The 17066-nt window shown below is 39.2% G+C and overlaps 1 protein-coding gene across 1 annotated transcript in view; it reads left to right on the forward strand.

Annotated features, from left to right (window-relative positions):
* The window catches only part of LOC132550281 (DBH-like monooxygenase protein 1), a 32186-nt gene extending 18524 nt beyond the window's left edge, over positions 1–13662 (forward strand). The window contains exons 3-8 of the mRNA XM_060214328.1: positions 362–457; positions 3440–3610; positions 4469–4641; positions 10653–10893; positions 11167–11263; positions 13149–13662. Coding sequence (XP_060070311.1) covers positions 362–457; positions 3440–3610; positions 4469–4641; positions 10653–10893; positions 11167–11263; positions 13149–13662 — 1292 coding nt within the window. The remainder of the gene's footprint in view (positions 1–361; positions 458–3439; positions 3611–4468; positions 4642–10652; positions 10894–11166; positions 11264–13148) is intronic.
* The last annotated feature ends 3404 nt before the right edge of the window (positions 13663–17066 follow it).

Genomic DNA, 17066 nt, shown 5'->3' on the forward strand with positions numbered 1-17066 from the left:
CTGGTCTTTGAACTCCGATGAAAGCGGTAATGACTATAGGACGGAAGAAATCCGAGTAATTGGTTCATGATGCCCATTTATAAACATTCAGTGTCCATTGCCAGTATAATGTAACCGGGAGGGGTGCCATTACTACATTGTCTCTGCTTAGACATTTCAGTGTGACGACACTATAATGACATTTACAATTGTAATTGTTGAACCAACAAATAAGACATAAAGAAAGTGTCTTGCTCAGGAAAACCGTCACTTTCTGCTGTCTTCCGAGTCCAAACGTTAACCTGTACATATGACTAAATTTGTGATGTACATTATATGTAATCAGACTGTCTGAAACAAAGGACATGATTCATCTGTGTAGGTATCTGCGAGCCCTGGGACACCGAAGAATGTCAACGCCACAATGGGTCTATCGTTTGCCCTGACCATCTCAAATGTGCTGCAGCCTACGAACCACGTAAGACTTCTTAACTCTCTAGACCAGTCCTATATTATTTTCCGTGATCCTCCCAAGTCCTTTCCCTCTCCAGACAAGGTCTACATTTCTTCCGTGATCCTCCTTCCCCTAGTTCTTTCCCTCACCAGACAAGGTCTACTTTCTTCCGTGATCCTACCTCCCCCAGTCCTTTCCCTCTCCAGACAAGGTCTACATTTTTTCCGTGATCCTCCCTCCCCTAGTCCTTTCCCTCTCCAGACAAGGTCTACTTTCTTCCGTGATCCTACCTCCCCCAGTCCTTTCCCTCTCCAGACAAGGTCTACTTTCTTCCGTGATCCTCCCTCCCCTAGTCCTTTCCCTCTCCAGACCAGGTCTACATTTCTTCCGTGATCCTCCCTCCCCTAGTCCTTTCCCTCTCCAGACAAGGTCTACTTTCTTCCGTGATCCTACATCCCTCAGTCCTTTCCCTCTCCAGACAAGGTCTACTTTCTTCCGTGATCCTCCCTCCCCTAGTCCTTTCCCTCTCCAGACTAGGTCTACATTACTTCCGTGATCCTCCCTCCTCAGTCCTTTCCCTCTCCACACAAGGTCTACATTACTTCCGTGATCCTCCCTCCTCAGTCCTTTCCCTCTCCACACAAGGTCTACATTACTTCCGTGATCCTCCCTCCCCCAGTCCTTTCCCTCTCCAGAACAGGTCTACATTACTTCCGTGGTCCTCCCTCCTCAGTCCTTTCCCTCTCCACACAAGGTCTACATTACTTCCGTGATCCTCCCTCCCCCAGTCCTTTCCCTCTCCAGAACAGGTCTACATTACTTCCGTGGTCCTCCCTCCTCAGTCCTTTCCCTCTCCACACAAGGTCTACATTACTTCCGTGATCCTACCCCCCCCCCCTAGTCCTTTCCATCTCCAAAAAATTGCGTTTTAGTTCAAGCAGTGTATTTCTACCTCAAAGTGTGGTAAGTATAAACATGATTTAGGATATATAATGCAATATATAGTGTATACTGAGATTTTAGAGATGCCAAAAGAACTGATAAATTTGACGCTATTATCAACTTTATCAAAATGCAGAGTGCAGAGTCATATATTTCAGATTTTCAAAGAATTCAATATATTTTCTATTCATTCGCGACCGTTTGTAAAATAATGTATTGACATTATTATTTATGCATGTAAGTATTTCCGATGGCGAAATGTTTGTTTATTCACAGATGTCATAGAGATTAACAATTATTTGTCTGCAATCATTGTTTGTCTGTTATCATTTATTTGTCTGTAAACGTTATTTGTCAGTAACCATTGTTTGTCAGTAACCATTATTTGTCAGTAACCATTGTTTGTCTGACACCATTGTTTGTTTGCAACCATTATTCGTCAGTAATCATTCATTTGTCAGTAACCATTGTTTTGTCAGTAAGCATTGTTTGTCTATAACCATTCTTTGTCTGTAACCATTGTTTGTCAGTAACCACTGTTTGACACGACCATTGTTTGTCAGTAACAATTGTTTTGTCAGTAACAATTATTTGTCTGTATCCATTGTTTGTCAGTAACCATTGTTTGTTAGTAACCATTATTCGTCATTAAGCATTGTTTGCCAGTAACCATTGATTGTCAGTAACCATTGTTTTGTCTGTAGCCATTGTTTTTCTGTAACCATTGTTTGTCAGTAACCATTGTTTGTCAGTAACCATTGTTTTGTCAGTAACTATTTTTTGCCAGTAACCATTGTTTGTCAGTAACCATTGTTTTGTCTGTAGCCATTGTTTTTCTGTAACCATTGTTTGTCAGTAACCATTGTTTGTCTGTAACCATTGTTTTGTCTGTAGCCATTGTTTTTCTGTAACCATTGTTTGTCAGTAACCATTGTTTGTCAGTAATCATTGTTTTGTCAGTAACTATTTTTTGCCAGTAACCATTGTTTGTCAGTAACCATTGTTTTGTCTGTAGCCATTGTTTTTCTGTAACCATTGTTTGTCAGTAACCATTTTTTGTCAGTAACCATTGTTTTGTCTGTAGCCATTGTTTGTCTGTAACCACTGTTTTGTCTGTAAGCATTGTTTGTCAGTAACCATTGTTTGTCGTAAGCTTGTCAATAACCATTGTTTGTCAGTAACCATTGTTTGTTAGTAACCATTATTCGTCAGTAAGCATTGTTTGTCAGTAACCATTGTTTGCCAGTAACCATTGATTTGTCAGTAATCATCGTTTTGTCAGTAACTATTTTTTGTCAGTAACCATTGTTTGTCGGTAACTATTGTTTGTCTGTAACCATTGTTTTGTCTGTAACCATTGTTTTATTGTTTTGTCTGTAGCCATTGTTTGTCAGTAAGCATTGTTTGTCAGTAAGCATTGTTTGTGGGTAACCATTGTTTGCAATTAACCATTGATTTGTCAGTAACTATTTTTTGCCAGCAACCATTGTTTGTCAGTTACTATTGTTTGTCTGTAACCATTGTTTTGTCTGTAACCATTGTTTTGTCTGCAACCATTGTTTTGTCCGTAACCATTGTTTGTCTGTAACCATTGTTTTGTCTGTAACCATTGTTTTGTCTGTAACCATTGTTTGTCTGTAACCATTGTTTTGTCTCTAGCCATTGTTTTGTCTGTAACCATTGTCTGTCTGTAACCATTGTTTTGGCTGTAACCATTGTTTGTCTGTAAACATTGTTTGTCTGTAACCATTGTTTGTCAGTAACCATTGTTTTGTCTGTAACCATTGTTTTGTCTGTAGCCATTGTTTTGTCTGTAAACATTGTCTGTCTGTAACCATTGTTTTGTCTATTACGATATTTTGTTTTTTGATTAGTTATAATATCGACCATTAGGTGTGACTTGAAATACCGTGTTGTTCGTATCAGATAACACAAAAATTACCAAATCTTTTAAACAGATGATTATAGTTTAACACTTTCTATATTTTGATATTTTTGTGAATATCACTCGTCAGTTTTTGTCGATGATTCACATTTCGCAAATATCTACTCTTTCTTTTACAGATGTTGGACAGGTTTCCGCTCGACTTCCTCTCACAGTCGTTCCTAGAAAGGAGTTCACATATGCCTGCATGGTTTTCAACCTCCCCACAAAGCGTACCTATCATATGGTGGAGGCCAAACCTATCTTCTATAACAGGAGAGTTCTACACCACATGACTCTTTATGCTTGTGGTGAGTCTACAATTGTTATGTCGACTTCACCAGACTATCTGTCTGTTTACAGATTGGCAAATACAAATAGTATTAATCCTTGTCCATTGCTGATTAAGCAGTTAAGGAATATTGCGATAAAGATACTTGCAAGGAAATATAGTTTGCTTAATTTCAAAATCATTTAAAGATTAAGTCGAGTGAAATTGATTTAAGTCAAGACATTCTTTGAAGGTGAACGTAGTACTTTATGTAACATACCTAGGTGGAGAACTCTGTGACACAGTCTCGAAGCTGATGAAGAAAATATAGGCCACGTATTTGGTTAAGACATAGTACCGGGATGTTTAACTACAAATGTTCACAAAATCTTTATTTCCCAAAACAAAATATGTTTGTGAAACACTATGCCCCGGTTGCAGCAAAATTCCGAAGTGGGACATGAAAACTGTACTGTGTAAGGCATGCACACTTTGTGAAACACTTCTGTCTTCATTGTGGTAATGATTTTATAACTTTCAAGTGTAGGTCAAAGGTCATGGTCAAGGCCATCATCAGAAAAATCTTGTCACAAGAAACACACATACTATATATGAAAGTCATACCTCTTATGATGCAATAGTTATGGCCGATGAAAAATTGTGGTACTACCGAAAAAGTTTTGTCACAAGGAACAAACATGCCAAATATGAAAGTCCTACCTCTTACGGTGCAATAAGATGTAGTTAAGGTTGAAGGTTAAAGGTTAAAGATGAAAAAAGACAAAGAGGCCGACAAACAACCAGACAGCACAAACACAATGGTTCCCGATCTTTCGATCCGGAGGCATAAATATTTTGGACATTCGTGTCAGTAATCAACTAGCTTTCTTTCTTTCAGACCCTAAATTCACTGTCCGAGTGTCCGGCAAGCCGTTTGAATGTCCAAAAGTGACCACTGCTCCATGTCAACGGATCATTACATCGTACAACCCAAAGTTTCCCATCACGTGCCTTCACGATCAAGTGGGTATACACTTCGGGAAAGACGGAATAAAGCAGCTCGTGATTCAGGTAAATCAATAGCAAATTATACAAGATACTTATGCCTGAAACAAGACCTTTTAAATTATAATCCGATATTTTGTTAATGACTGTAGCGACCCAACTTTAACTAACCTGAGAACATCGTGACTAAATCAGAAGATCAGGTCATACAAGGACATCGTGACTAAATCAGATGATCTAGTCACACAAGGATATTGTGACTAAATCAGATGATCTGGTCACACAAGGACATCGTGACTAAGTCAGATGATCTGGTCACACAAGTGCACCGTGACTAAATCAGATGACCTGGTCACACAAGGACATTGTGACTAAGTCAGATGATCTGGTCACACAAAGTACATCGTGATGAAATCAGAAGATCTGGTCACACACATACATTGTGACTAAACCAGAAGATCTGGTCACACAAGAACATCGTGACTAAATCAGATGATCTGGTCACACAAGGACATCGTGACTAAATCAGATGATCTGGTCACACAAGTGCACCGTGACTAAATCAGAAGATCTGGTCACACAAGGACATCGTGACTAAGTCAGATGATCTGGTCACACAAGTGCACCGTGACTAAATCAGATGTTCTGGTCACACAAGGACATCGTGACTAAGTCAGATGATCTGGTCACACAAGTACATCGTGATGAAATCAGAAGATCTGGTCACACAAGGACAATGCGACTAAATCAGATGATCTGGTCACACAAGTGCACCGTGACTAAATCAGATGTTCTGGTCACACAAGGACATCGTGACTAAGTCAGATGATCTGGTCACACAAGTACATCGTGATGAAATCAGAAGATCTGGTCACACAAGGACAATGCGACTAAATCAGATGATCTGGTCACACAAGTGCACCGTGACTAAATCAGATGATCTGGTCACACAAGTGCACCGTGATTAAATCAGATGATCTGGTCACACAAGGACATCGTGTTGAAATCAGAAGATTTGGTCACACAAGGACAATGCATCTAAATCAGAAGATCTGGTCACACAAGGACATTGTGACTAAACCAGATGATCTGGTCACACAAGTACATCGTGATGAAATCAAAAGATCTGGTCACACAAGGATATTGTGACTAAATCAGATGATCTGGTCACACAAGGATATTGTGACTAAATCAGATGATCTGGTCACACAAGTGCACCGTGACTAAATCAGATGATCTGGTCACACAAGTGCACCGTGACTAAATCAGATGATCTGGTCACACAAGGACATCGTGACTAAATCAGATGATCTGGTCACACAAGTGCACCGTGACTAAATCAGATGATCTGGTCACACAAGGACATCGTGACTAAGTCAGATGATCTGGTCACATAAGTACATTGTAATGAAATCAGAAGATCTGGTCACACAAGGACATCGTGACTAAGTCAGATGATCTAGTCACACAAGGACATCGTGATGAAATCAGAAGATCTGGTCACACAAGGACAATGCGACTAAATCAGATGATCTGGTCACACAAGTGCACCGTGACTAAATCAGATGTTCTGGTCACACAAGGACATCGTGACTAAGTCAGATGATCTGGTCACACAAGTACATCGTGATGAAATCAGAAGATCTGGTCACACAAGGACAATGCGACTAAATCAGATGATCTGGTCACACAAGTGCACCGTGACTAAATCAGATGATCTGGTCACACAAGTGCACCGTGATTAAATCAGATGATCTGGTCACACAAGGACATCGTGTTGAAATCAGAAGATTTGGTCACACAAGGACAATGCGACTAAATCAGAAGATCTGGTCACACAAGGACATTGTGACTAAACCAGATGATCTGGTCACACAAGTACATCGTGATGAAATCAAAAGATCTGGTCACACAAGGATATTGTGACTAAATCAGATGATCTGGTCACACAAGGATATTGTGACTAAATCAGATGATCTGGTCACACAAGTGCACCGTGACTAAATCAGATGATCTGGTCACACAAGTACACCGTGACTAAATCAGATGATCTGGTCACACAAGGACATCGTGACTAAATCAGATGATCTGGTCACACAAGTGCACCGTGACTAAATGACTAAATCAGATGATCTGGTCACACAAGGACATCGTGACTAAGTCAGATGATCTGGTCACACAAGGACATCGTGACTAAGTCAGATGATCTAGTCACACAAGGACATCGTGACTAAGTCAGATGATCTAGTCACACAAGGACATCGTGACTAAGTCAGATGATCTGGTCACACAAAGTTTATTTCTGGATACAGACATTATCTGATGTCCAATTCATGTATCGTCTGCTTCCTATTGTCGCCATATTGGTTGTCACTTTATTTAAGTCATTAAAAGATAAATGGATTTTTCACCTTTAAACAATTTTCATTTCAAGATATTCGAAAATACAATTCTGAGAAAATAACGTTTTAGTTCCTAAACCACATAAAAATGTCATCTGCTTCCTGCCTTCCGGTAACAAGATGGTAGCATTGATGTGGAATAGTGAATTGGCAACTAATGTTTGTTTGTCTGGGGTTTTATTTTAGTTCACAGAACTTATACATGTGTTGTATGACTGATTTCTATGGGAGTGTGTCAATGACAAGGTTTGGTATTCGTGTAACCATGGTGTTTTATAAACACGGGGGAAACCCGGTTATAGTCAGTTGATAAGGTTCTCTATATGTACCCACCCATGAAACAGTACACAACGATGACACAACACGTGTGAGAACTTCACAACAACAGCACTTAATACTTAGCTACTTACACAGCGACTTCATTCGTTTTAAAAGGGCGTATCTCTTTATCACATCTACTCAGAACACGGACTGTAAATAACATGATATAATGATTAGCTTTACCCTAAGCATGAAATTACATATAAAAATAACAATTATATAGACAATGAACCCTTGTACATGTTCACTATGTATTCATCAGCTGTCTTAAGTCAGATGTCAAATTATACCTAATTAGACATCATCTACTTACAAACAGACAAATGAACCATTAAAAGTAGTTTTATCAAGTAGTTTTATAAAGTTATTTTATAAAGTAATCTGGTTTAAAATACGAATGCATATTTGGAAATATACACGTACACTATTCCTAGGTTGTGATAAGGTAAGAAATCAGATATCAACTTACACAGCAGTCTTTGTTGATCCACAACTACTCACTAGTGCACAGGTCAGCATAAGTAACGTCATATGTATAGTCAGTGTAGCAATACTTATTTATATACCATTTCCTTGTCTTACTCGTGTAACACTTGTTTGATCTCATATCTAGCTAAGTATGGTCTACTCAACTGACCTCTATCTGTTATCACTCAGCAGACGCCTACTATGGGTATTCCCTCTAATACCACACCTTCCGACAGGAAATACTCAAACACCACAATGAAAATATCAAATATATTTATTGTAATGAGCGCATAATCGCCACTGACCGACAGTTTCACAATGTAAGTACATATAGGATATCTAATAGTCTTCAGTAATAACAAATATATTTCACTCGTGTGGCTAATATTTTGGTATCACACGTGCGATTCTGTTTATTACATTTTCATCGCAAAAATAAACCAAAACAATGGCAAACTTACGATAACTATCAAATGGGTAAGTTGACCATGCTTTTTCCAGACACTACTCACTCATTATACAAGGATGTTGTGCGCGGCAAAAAATAGTCCATTTTATGGAAAATCAGTAAAAATATACAGACTCATAAATAAATCATAATGAATGTGTATTTGTGTTTGGACATGGATTTTGTAATTTATTGATCTCACTTATACACAATAAAATGGTTTAAACGTTAACTGAAAAAATAAAAACAATATTTGATAAATTCTTCCGCGCCTGAAAAAGTATGGCGCCATCCTGGAATTGGAGTAGATTAGTATTGGGCTTTCTGATTGGTCAATCCTCAAAGTGATATTTTTCACTAAAAATAAAGTCATGTGCACTGTCGTAGCGACTATCGCTGAATGATCCGACAGTCAACAACATCTCGTGCACGTGCATGCAAAGCACCCCCTATCGGAAAGTATGACACTGGAGGGAAAGTAATCATTGGCTAATTCTGTTCCATCAAACTCCGATAATTATATTAATTGTCACTCTCGTATTAAACAACAAGGATAGAAAGAAACTGGACTTTATTGATACAAAACTATACCGAAGTATTACACTTCGAATTCTGACTTAGAGAACGTTTAAACTTACTAGAAATACTTTAAATGCCGTTTGAAATTACCAAGTTTTCATAATATTTTACCAAATTCAGCAATATGAAAAGCTGTCATAACTATTTGTACAAACTTAGCAATACAACGCAAAATAGGAACGTATCATAATGCCTTACACACAAGTATCTGCTTTGACACTTGCCACAAAAAATGACCAACAATGACCAACAAGGAACACAACTCCCGCCAAATCACCAATCACAAGACAATATGAACAACCAATGAAACACAGACAGACCACCTTGGACTTTGGACCATAAAACAAGTCACAACCAGGTATGCATACATTAAGTTAACGCAAAACATGTAAAACATCACACCCTGTAACATATAACACAGACAAATAAACTTAACACACACATAAAACAAGCTGGACTCTTCTTTTCGAACCTGTTTCTGGTGTTATACTCCATTTTCCATATTTGTCTCCGGTTTTTTACTGTACTTTCCATATCTGTTTCCGGTGTTATACTGTACTTTCCATATCTGTTTCCGGTGTTATACTCCATTTTTTGAACCTGTTTCAGGTGTTATACTCCACTTTTCGTACCTGTTTGCGGTGTAACACTCTTCTTTCCATATCTGCTTCCGGTGTTATACTCTAATTTCCATATCTGTTTCCGGTGTTATACTCTACTTTCCGTACCGGTTTCCGGTGTAACACTCTTCTTTCCATATCTGTTTCCGGTGTTATACTCTACTTTCCGTACATGTTTCCAATGTAACGATCTTCTTTCCATATCTGTTTCCGGTGTTATACTCTACTTTTCAACCCTGTTTCTTGTGTTATACTCCACTTTTCGTACCTGTTTCCGGTGTTATACTCTACTTTCCATATCTGCTTCCGGTGTTATACTCTACTTTTCAAATCTGTTTCTTGTGTTATACTCCACTTTTCGTACCTGTTTCCGGTGTTCTTACTCTACTTTCCATATCTGCTTCCGGTGTTATACTCTACTTTCCATATCTGTTTCCGGTGTTATACTCCACTTTCCGTACCTGTTTCCGATGTTTAACTCTACTTTCTGTACCTGTTTCCAGTGTTATACTCTACTTTCCGTACCGGTCCCGGTGTAACACTCTTCTTTCCATATCTGCTTCCGGTGTTATACTCTAATTTCCATATCTGTTTCCGGTGTTATATTCTACTTTCCGTACCTTATTCCGGTGTTCTCTACTTTCAATATCTATTTCCGGTGTTATACTCTAATTTCCATATCTGTTTCCGGTGTTATTCTCCACTTTCCGCATCTGTTTCCGATGTTTAACTCTACTTTCTGTACCTGTTTCCAGTGTTATACTCTACTTTCCGTACCGGTCCCGGTGTAACACTCTTCTTTCCATATCTGCTTCCGGTGTTATACTCTAATTTCCATATCTATTTCCGGTGTTATATTCTACTTTCCGTACATGTTTCCAGTGTTATACTCTACTTTCCGTACCTGTTTCCAGTGTTATACTCTACTTTCCGTACCTGTTTCCAGTGTTATACTCTACTTTCCGTACCTATTTCCGGTGTTATACTCTACTTTCCGTACCTGTTTCCGGTGTTATACTCTACTTCCCATACATATTTCCGGTGTTATACTCTACTTTCCATATCTGTTTCCGGTTATATACATCATTGTCTGTGTCTGTTTCCGATGTTATTCACTTATCTCCGTGCTTGTTTCAAGTGTTCTCTATTCTTTGTGTCTGTTTCCTTAGCTTTTCTCGGCATTATTCTCTACTCCACGTAATTGTTTTCGGTGTTATAATCTACTCTCCCCATGTACAGGTGCTGTGGAACAACCCTTCAGGACTGGCATACGAGGACAGTTCGGGAATGGCGGTTTATATGACACCGAATCTCCGTCCGAACGTTGCCGGTTTCGCCACCATAGATTCAACTGTGTTCCAAATCCCTCCGGGTATGGAATCTTATCTAGTGATGGGTGGATGTCCTGGAAAGTGCACCAACAAACGCATTACAAAAGAAGTGTACATTGCTATGGGAATCAACCTTATGCATAAACTAGGTAAAGAGTTCAAAGAAGTAAAACAATGTATTTTATATCTTATCTGTTTCATTTTACTTTTAAGCTCAGTTTTTAAAATCTTTAAATTTATCATCTTTCCTTTGTCCCATAGGCTTTGAAATAATTTCATGTTTTTTGCTTGTTTATCTTTTTTGTCGTTGTTTTTTTGTTTTGTTTTGTTTTTTTGTTTTTTTGTTTTTTTTGTTTATCCTTTTACACTTTGATCTTTGAAGCAAATATCTGTTTTTTAGTGTTTTCGATTTCCTCGCTTAGGTAAAAATCAAAGAGTGGAGCTAATACGGAACAACACAATTATTCATAACTTGACAAGAAGTGATGACGTCGACCCTAATCGTCCCGACGTATTCAGGTAAGTAGCACGAGAGTGTACATATTTCTCTCTCTCTCTCTCTCTCTCTCTCTCTCTCTCTCTCTCTCTCTCTCTCTCTCTCTCTCTCTCTCTCTCTCTCTCTCTCTCTCTCTCTGTCGCCTTGTTTCTGTCTCTCTGTCTCTGTCTCTGTCTCTGTCTCTGTCTCTCTGTCTTTCTCTCTCTGTCTTTGTCTCTCTCTGTTACTCTGCCTCTGTGTGTGTGTCTCTCTCCCTGTCTCTGTCTGTCGCCTTGTTTCTGTCTCTCTCTCTCTCTCTCTGCCTGTCTCTCTTTCTCTGTCTTTCTCTCTCTCTCTCTCTCTCTGTTTGTCTCTTTGTGTTTTTCTCTCTCTATCGCTCTCTGTCGCGTTGTTTCTGTCTGTCTGTCTGTTTCTCTCTATCTCTCTGTTACTCTCCCTCTCTCTCTCTCTCTCTGTCGTCTTGTTTCTGTCTGTCTGTCTGTCTGTCTGTCTGTCTCTCTCTCTCTCTCTCTCTCTCTCTCTCTCTCTCTCTCTCTCTCTCTCTCTCTCTCTCTCTCTCTCTCTCTCTCTCGGTCTTTGTTTCTCTCTACATTACAATAATGTTACCTTAAATATGAAATATACACTCAACAAAAAAGAAACGCACAAAGTTTCCCTCCCCGCCTGCATAACACTGTGCTGAAAGGAAATAATGGAATATTTGGTCAGGTAATACTTCAAGAAGAATCTCACTTCTCGATAATCTTCCCTAAAATCAGTCAAGCGTGATGATGTCATTGTCTGACTTCATGAGCTTCTTAAGACCAAATCACGCGGCATGATCAAGCAAGCAGGATTTTTTCAAATGAAAAATTCAACGGATACTCTATGTTCAGTCACATTAATTTCCAAGTTTGTATTTTGATTCCGCCATTGACCGAGAGGCCACGCTGAACACAAATTCAGAAGGGTAACGCAATTGCGATGTTAATGGATGGTCATAGCCAAACTGCTATCGCACACAGTTTGCTGTGCCCCGTGTACAATTAACCGTTCTATGCTACTGGGTTAGTTTCCTATCGACTTCTGCATGTACTCCTGGTAGACCCATTAGTGCTCAAACTGCCAGGAACCGCTTGCGGAGGCCACAAATGCGTCTTGACTGGGTGCGCAGACATGGCCCGTTTGGGGGCGGTCGATGTTCACCGACGAGTCTAGATTCTGTCTGTATGTGTCCCATGGAGTAAAGTCCGCCTTAGTGGTCCTGGATCCAAACCTCAATGCCGTTGGATACAGAGACCAGATCCTCCAATCACATGACCTTCCACTTCTCAGACGTCATAACCTATTTTTTCCAGCAAGACAATGCTCGATGGCATGTTGCTAGAGTCGTGAATTTCTCACGGCAAACAACGTTCAGCCTCTGGAATGGCCCCCACATAGCTCCGACATGTCTCCTATCGAGCATCTCTGGGACGAGCTGGACAGGCGTTTTGGGAAACGGCAAACACCCCAACTAACCGCGCCCAGTTGATCGCAGCAGGGCGAATTAATAATCTCATGAATTCGATGTATAGGAGCTTCCGTCCACACCAGGTATTGAAGTTTTTCGCGGGTGTCCCACTTTGAGTACCTACTGACGACACGGATGACATCACACATACTTTTCTTCTACAGTATTGCAAAGAGTAGACTTGTCCCTTCACATTGATATAAGGTTTTATATAAATTTCACAAAATAGCATAGACTATTGATTGCATAATGTTATTGTGTGGTTTTTTTAGAATGAATTTACCTTGTGAAGTTTTTATTAAATCGTTCAGATAAATAAGCAAATAAATAAATCAGTTGAATGTCACAGATAATTTAGTGTAACATTTCGTAACCATGTATATATATATATATATATATCTTTATGTATGTTTCAGACATATCGATCCAGTCCGAGTACTTCCGGGAGATTCCATCCGCATGATCTGTGAATTCAACTCGACACAAATGACGTCACCAGTGAACAGGGGCTTGTCACCAGAGGAAGAAATATGTCGTGCTCAGTTGATGTACTATCCGAAGGAAAACTGGGTGAACCCGACGTGTCTTGGTTACAAACACGTGCCCCTTTGTTTATTCGAGACGGTTGGAGAGGCTATGAACTGTAACTATCAATCGTTTCTCGATAGTCTACAAAAGGAAGCTCACTTCAACACCACCATTGCTACATGTGGTTTGGCCACGACCTGCTCCGCTGCATGCTTACATCTCGTCAGCAAAGATCGGCAACACCCATGTCTGCGGGGCGAGTTATACGAGCTATGGAAGTCCGAGCTAATTGGTCAGCCCGACGAAAAGATGAAAAATTTGTATAAGGCTCTCGTCCCTTGTGAAAAATTGTACGAACAGAATGCGCACCTTGTGCCGAGTCGAGGACGTACGGCGCCATGAAGTTACCTCCCTTGATATTGGTCTATCGGCAAGGGACATTTTACTTCAAAACTTCAAAATTACCACAAGAAAGTGTTTACAAAATAAAATATTTGAAAATATATCATTATCGTTTGCTGCATTAGCAATGAGCTTAAATTGACATATTTGACGATACTGTTTAAGTCTGAAAAGTTTAAAAAAAATAATTCTCTTTCCGTAGAAGAATGAATTCAGCTCCAATTATTATTTATTGGAACCCTTCAACCGCTACAACATGATGTCGGAACGAAATATTATGAAATAGTGCGAATGGAAAGGATACAGTTTTTTATAAAATTTTCCATAAATTTTAATATATATAAGACGCTATCGTTGTGTGGCCAAGAAAACACCTTATTTTATTTGGATTGTGAGGAAAGGGGATTAACATAACGCAATATGGCGCCATCTACATCCGGTTCCGGCTAATTTTTTTTTTTTAAATCTTACAGCACATCCGCTTATCTAATGTTAAACGGAGACAATTCAGTCGATAGAGAATACTGAACGTATCTTTAAATAACATAATATGCCATTATTTTGTTTAGCGTGAAATTTGTAACATTCTTTCAACTTAAGCAACCGCAATGTAAAGAAATAATTCTTTAGTCGAACATCGAAATTGATAATGTAGAAAATATTTTCTAGAAACAAACCACCATACTCTATTAAATTCCATCCTTTATTACAAAATTCTGCAATAATACAGATTAACCTTTCTCTTTGCAGTGATTTGACGTATTTTTTTAAATATCCAGTTCGTGTTATTTTTCGAGTTGCCTTCTATAACAATTAATCTTTCAGATTTATAAAAAAAGTAAAATTTTACCCAAATACGATACTATAGTACCTGATTGAACACAATATGGATTTCATAGTTGAAGAAAGTTTATTGCAGAAATAGTATACATGTCTAGCTAAAATAGGGTATTTGGAGATAAAGTTAGAAAAAATTATACTGGATCTACAACAGCTGGAAAAGATATCATGTTGAAGTAGACGATTGGTATCGTGATGTCCAGTCACATGGCAATGGTTTCACGGGCAACTCGAGACAAAAAACATTTCAACAATGATATATATCATGTAATACATTTAGTTCCATATATAAATGTTTTTTGAAAGTGAAACGTGAGTTCCTTCCTTTTTTCTGTTTTTGTTTTGTTTTGTTTTTGTTTAGTATTTTTGTTGTTGTTTTCTGAGTTGTATGAAAAATTGCGGAATGAATGTTACTGCAAAGCGGTTGTTAAAATAAAGACAGAATGTGACCAGAGGTTCCGGATGGGTAAAAACCCTTGTTAAAGTAGAAAGAGGACAAGACCAGAGGTTACTGAAGTAGAAAGAGGACATGACCAGAGGATACGGAAGTAGAAAGAGGACATGACCAGAGGTTACGGAAGTAGAAAGAGGACATGACCAGAGGTTACGGAAGTAGAAAGAGGACATGACCAGAGGTTACTGAAGTAGAAAGAGGACATGACCAGAGGATACGGAAGTAGAAAGAGGACATGACCAGAGGTTACGGAAGTAGAAAGAGGACATGACCAGAGGTTACTGAAGTAGAAAGAGGACATGACCAGAGGTTACGGAAGTAGAAAGAGGACATGACCAGAGGTTACTGAGGTAGAAAGAAGACATGACCAGAGGTTACGGAAGTAGAAAGAGGACATGACCAGAGGTTACGGAAGTAGAAAGAGGACATGACCAGAGGTTACTTGTTAAAGTAGAAAAAGGATGTGACCAGAGGTAACGGAAGGGTAAAAACCCTTGTTAAAGTAGAAAGAGGACATGACCAGAGGTTACGGAAGTACCAAAGAGGCTAAAAACATGACCAGAGGTTACGGAAGGGTAAGCCCTTGTTAAAGTAGAAAGAAGAGGACATGACCAGAGGTTACAGAGGTAACGGAAGGGAAGTAGAAAGAGGGATATCCGGAAGGGTAAAAGCCCTTGTTAAAGTTGAAAGAGGATGTGACCAGAGGTTGCGGAAGGGTAAAAACCCTTGTTAAAGTAGAAAGAGGATGTGACCAGAGGTTACGGAAGGGTATAAGCCCTTGTTAAAGTAGAAAGAGGATGTGACCAGAGGTTACGGAGATAGAAAGAAGATATGTCCAGAAGTTCCGGAAGGGTAAATACCCTTGCTCAAGTAGAAAGAGGATGTGACCAGAGGTTCCGGAAGGGTAAAAGCCCTTGTTAAAGTAGAAAAAGGATGTGACCAGAGGTTACGGAAGGGAAAAAGTCCTTATTAAAGTAGAAAGAGGATTTGACCAGAGGTTCCGGAAGGGTAAAAGCCCTTGTTAAAGTTGAAAGAGGATGTGACCAGGGGTTACGGAAGGCTAAAAACCCTTGCTCAAGTAGAAAGAGGATGTGACCAGAGGTTACGGAAGTAGAGAGAAGATATATCCAGAAGTTCCGGAAGGGTAAAATCCCTTGTTAAAGTTGAAAGAGGACATGACCAGAGGATACGGAAGTAGAAAGAGGATATGTCAAGAGAGTACGGAAGTAGAAAGAGGATATGAAAAGATCATTCAGAAGGGTGAAAGTCATTCTTAAAGTAGAAAAGTAGGTTAAAGAGAAAGATGTGACCAGAAGGTTCCAGAAGGGCAAAACCCTTGTTAAAGTAGAAAGAGGATGTGACCAAAGGTTCCGGAAGGGTAAAAGCCCTTGTTAAAGTAATAAGTTAAAGTTTAAAGAGGATGACCAGAGGTTAAAGCCCTTGTTAAAGTAGAAAAAGGTAAAAGGGTAAAAGCCCTTGTTAAAGTTGAAAGATAATGTGACCAGAGGTTGCGGAAGGGTAAAAGCCCTTGTTAAAGTTGAAAGAGGACGTGACCAGAGGTTACGGAAGGGTAAAAACCCTTGTTAAAGTTGAAAGAGGATGTGACCAGAGGTTCCGGAAGGGTAAAAGCCCTTGTTAAAGTAGAAAGAGGATGTGACCAGAGGTTACGGAAGGGTAAAAGCCCTTGTTAAAGTAGAAAGAGGATGTGACCAGAGGTTACGGAAGAGTAGAAGCCCTTGTTAAAGTAGAAAGAGGATGTGACCAGAGGTTCCGGAAGGGTAAAAGCCCTTGTTAAAGTAGAAAGAGGATGTGACCAGAGGTTACGGAAGGGTAAAAGCCCTTGTTAAAGTAGAAAGAGGATGTGACCAGATTTTCCGGAAGGGTAAAAGCCCTTGTTAAAGTAGAAAGAGGATGTAACCAGAGGTTGCGGAAGGGTATACCGTTGTTGTTCTGAAGAGAGAATATGACCTGTTGTTAAGATAAAAACCGTTGTTAACGTAGAAAAGCAGATATTACCAGATGTTCCTAAAGACTCGGAGCAAACTATAGCTAAAAGCTTTTACACTAACATTTAAAGTGTCCAAAACTTCATAAGTTGTAATAATTAAAA

Source organism: Ylistrum balloti, unplaced genomic scaffold (genome assembly GCF_031769215.1).
Source record: "Ylistrum balloti isolate Yb309-2 unplaced genomic scaffold, AGI_CSIRO_Ybal_v1 Utg370116, whole genome shotgun sequence".
In the NCBI taxonomy this organism is placed as follows: Eukaryota; Metazoa; Mollusca; class Bivalvia; order Pectinida; family Pectinidae; genus Ylistrum; species Ylistrum balloti.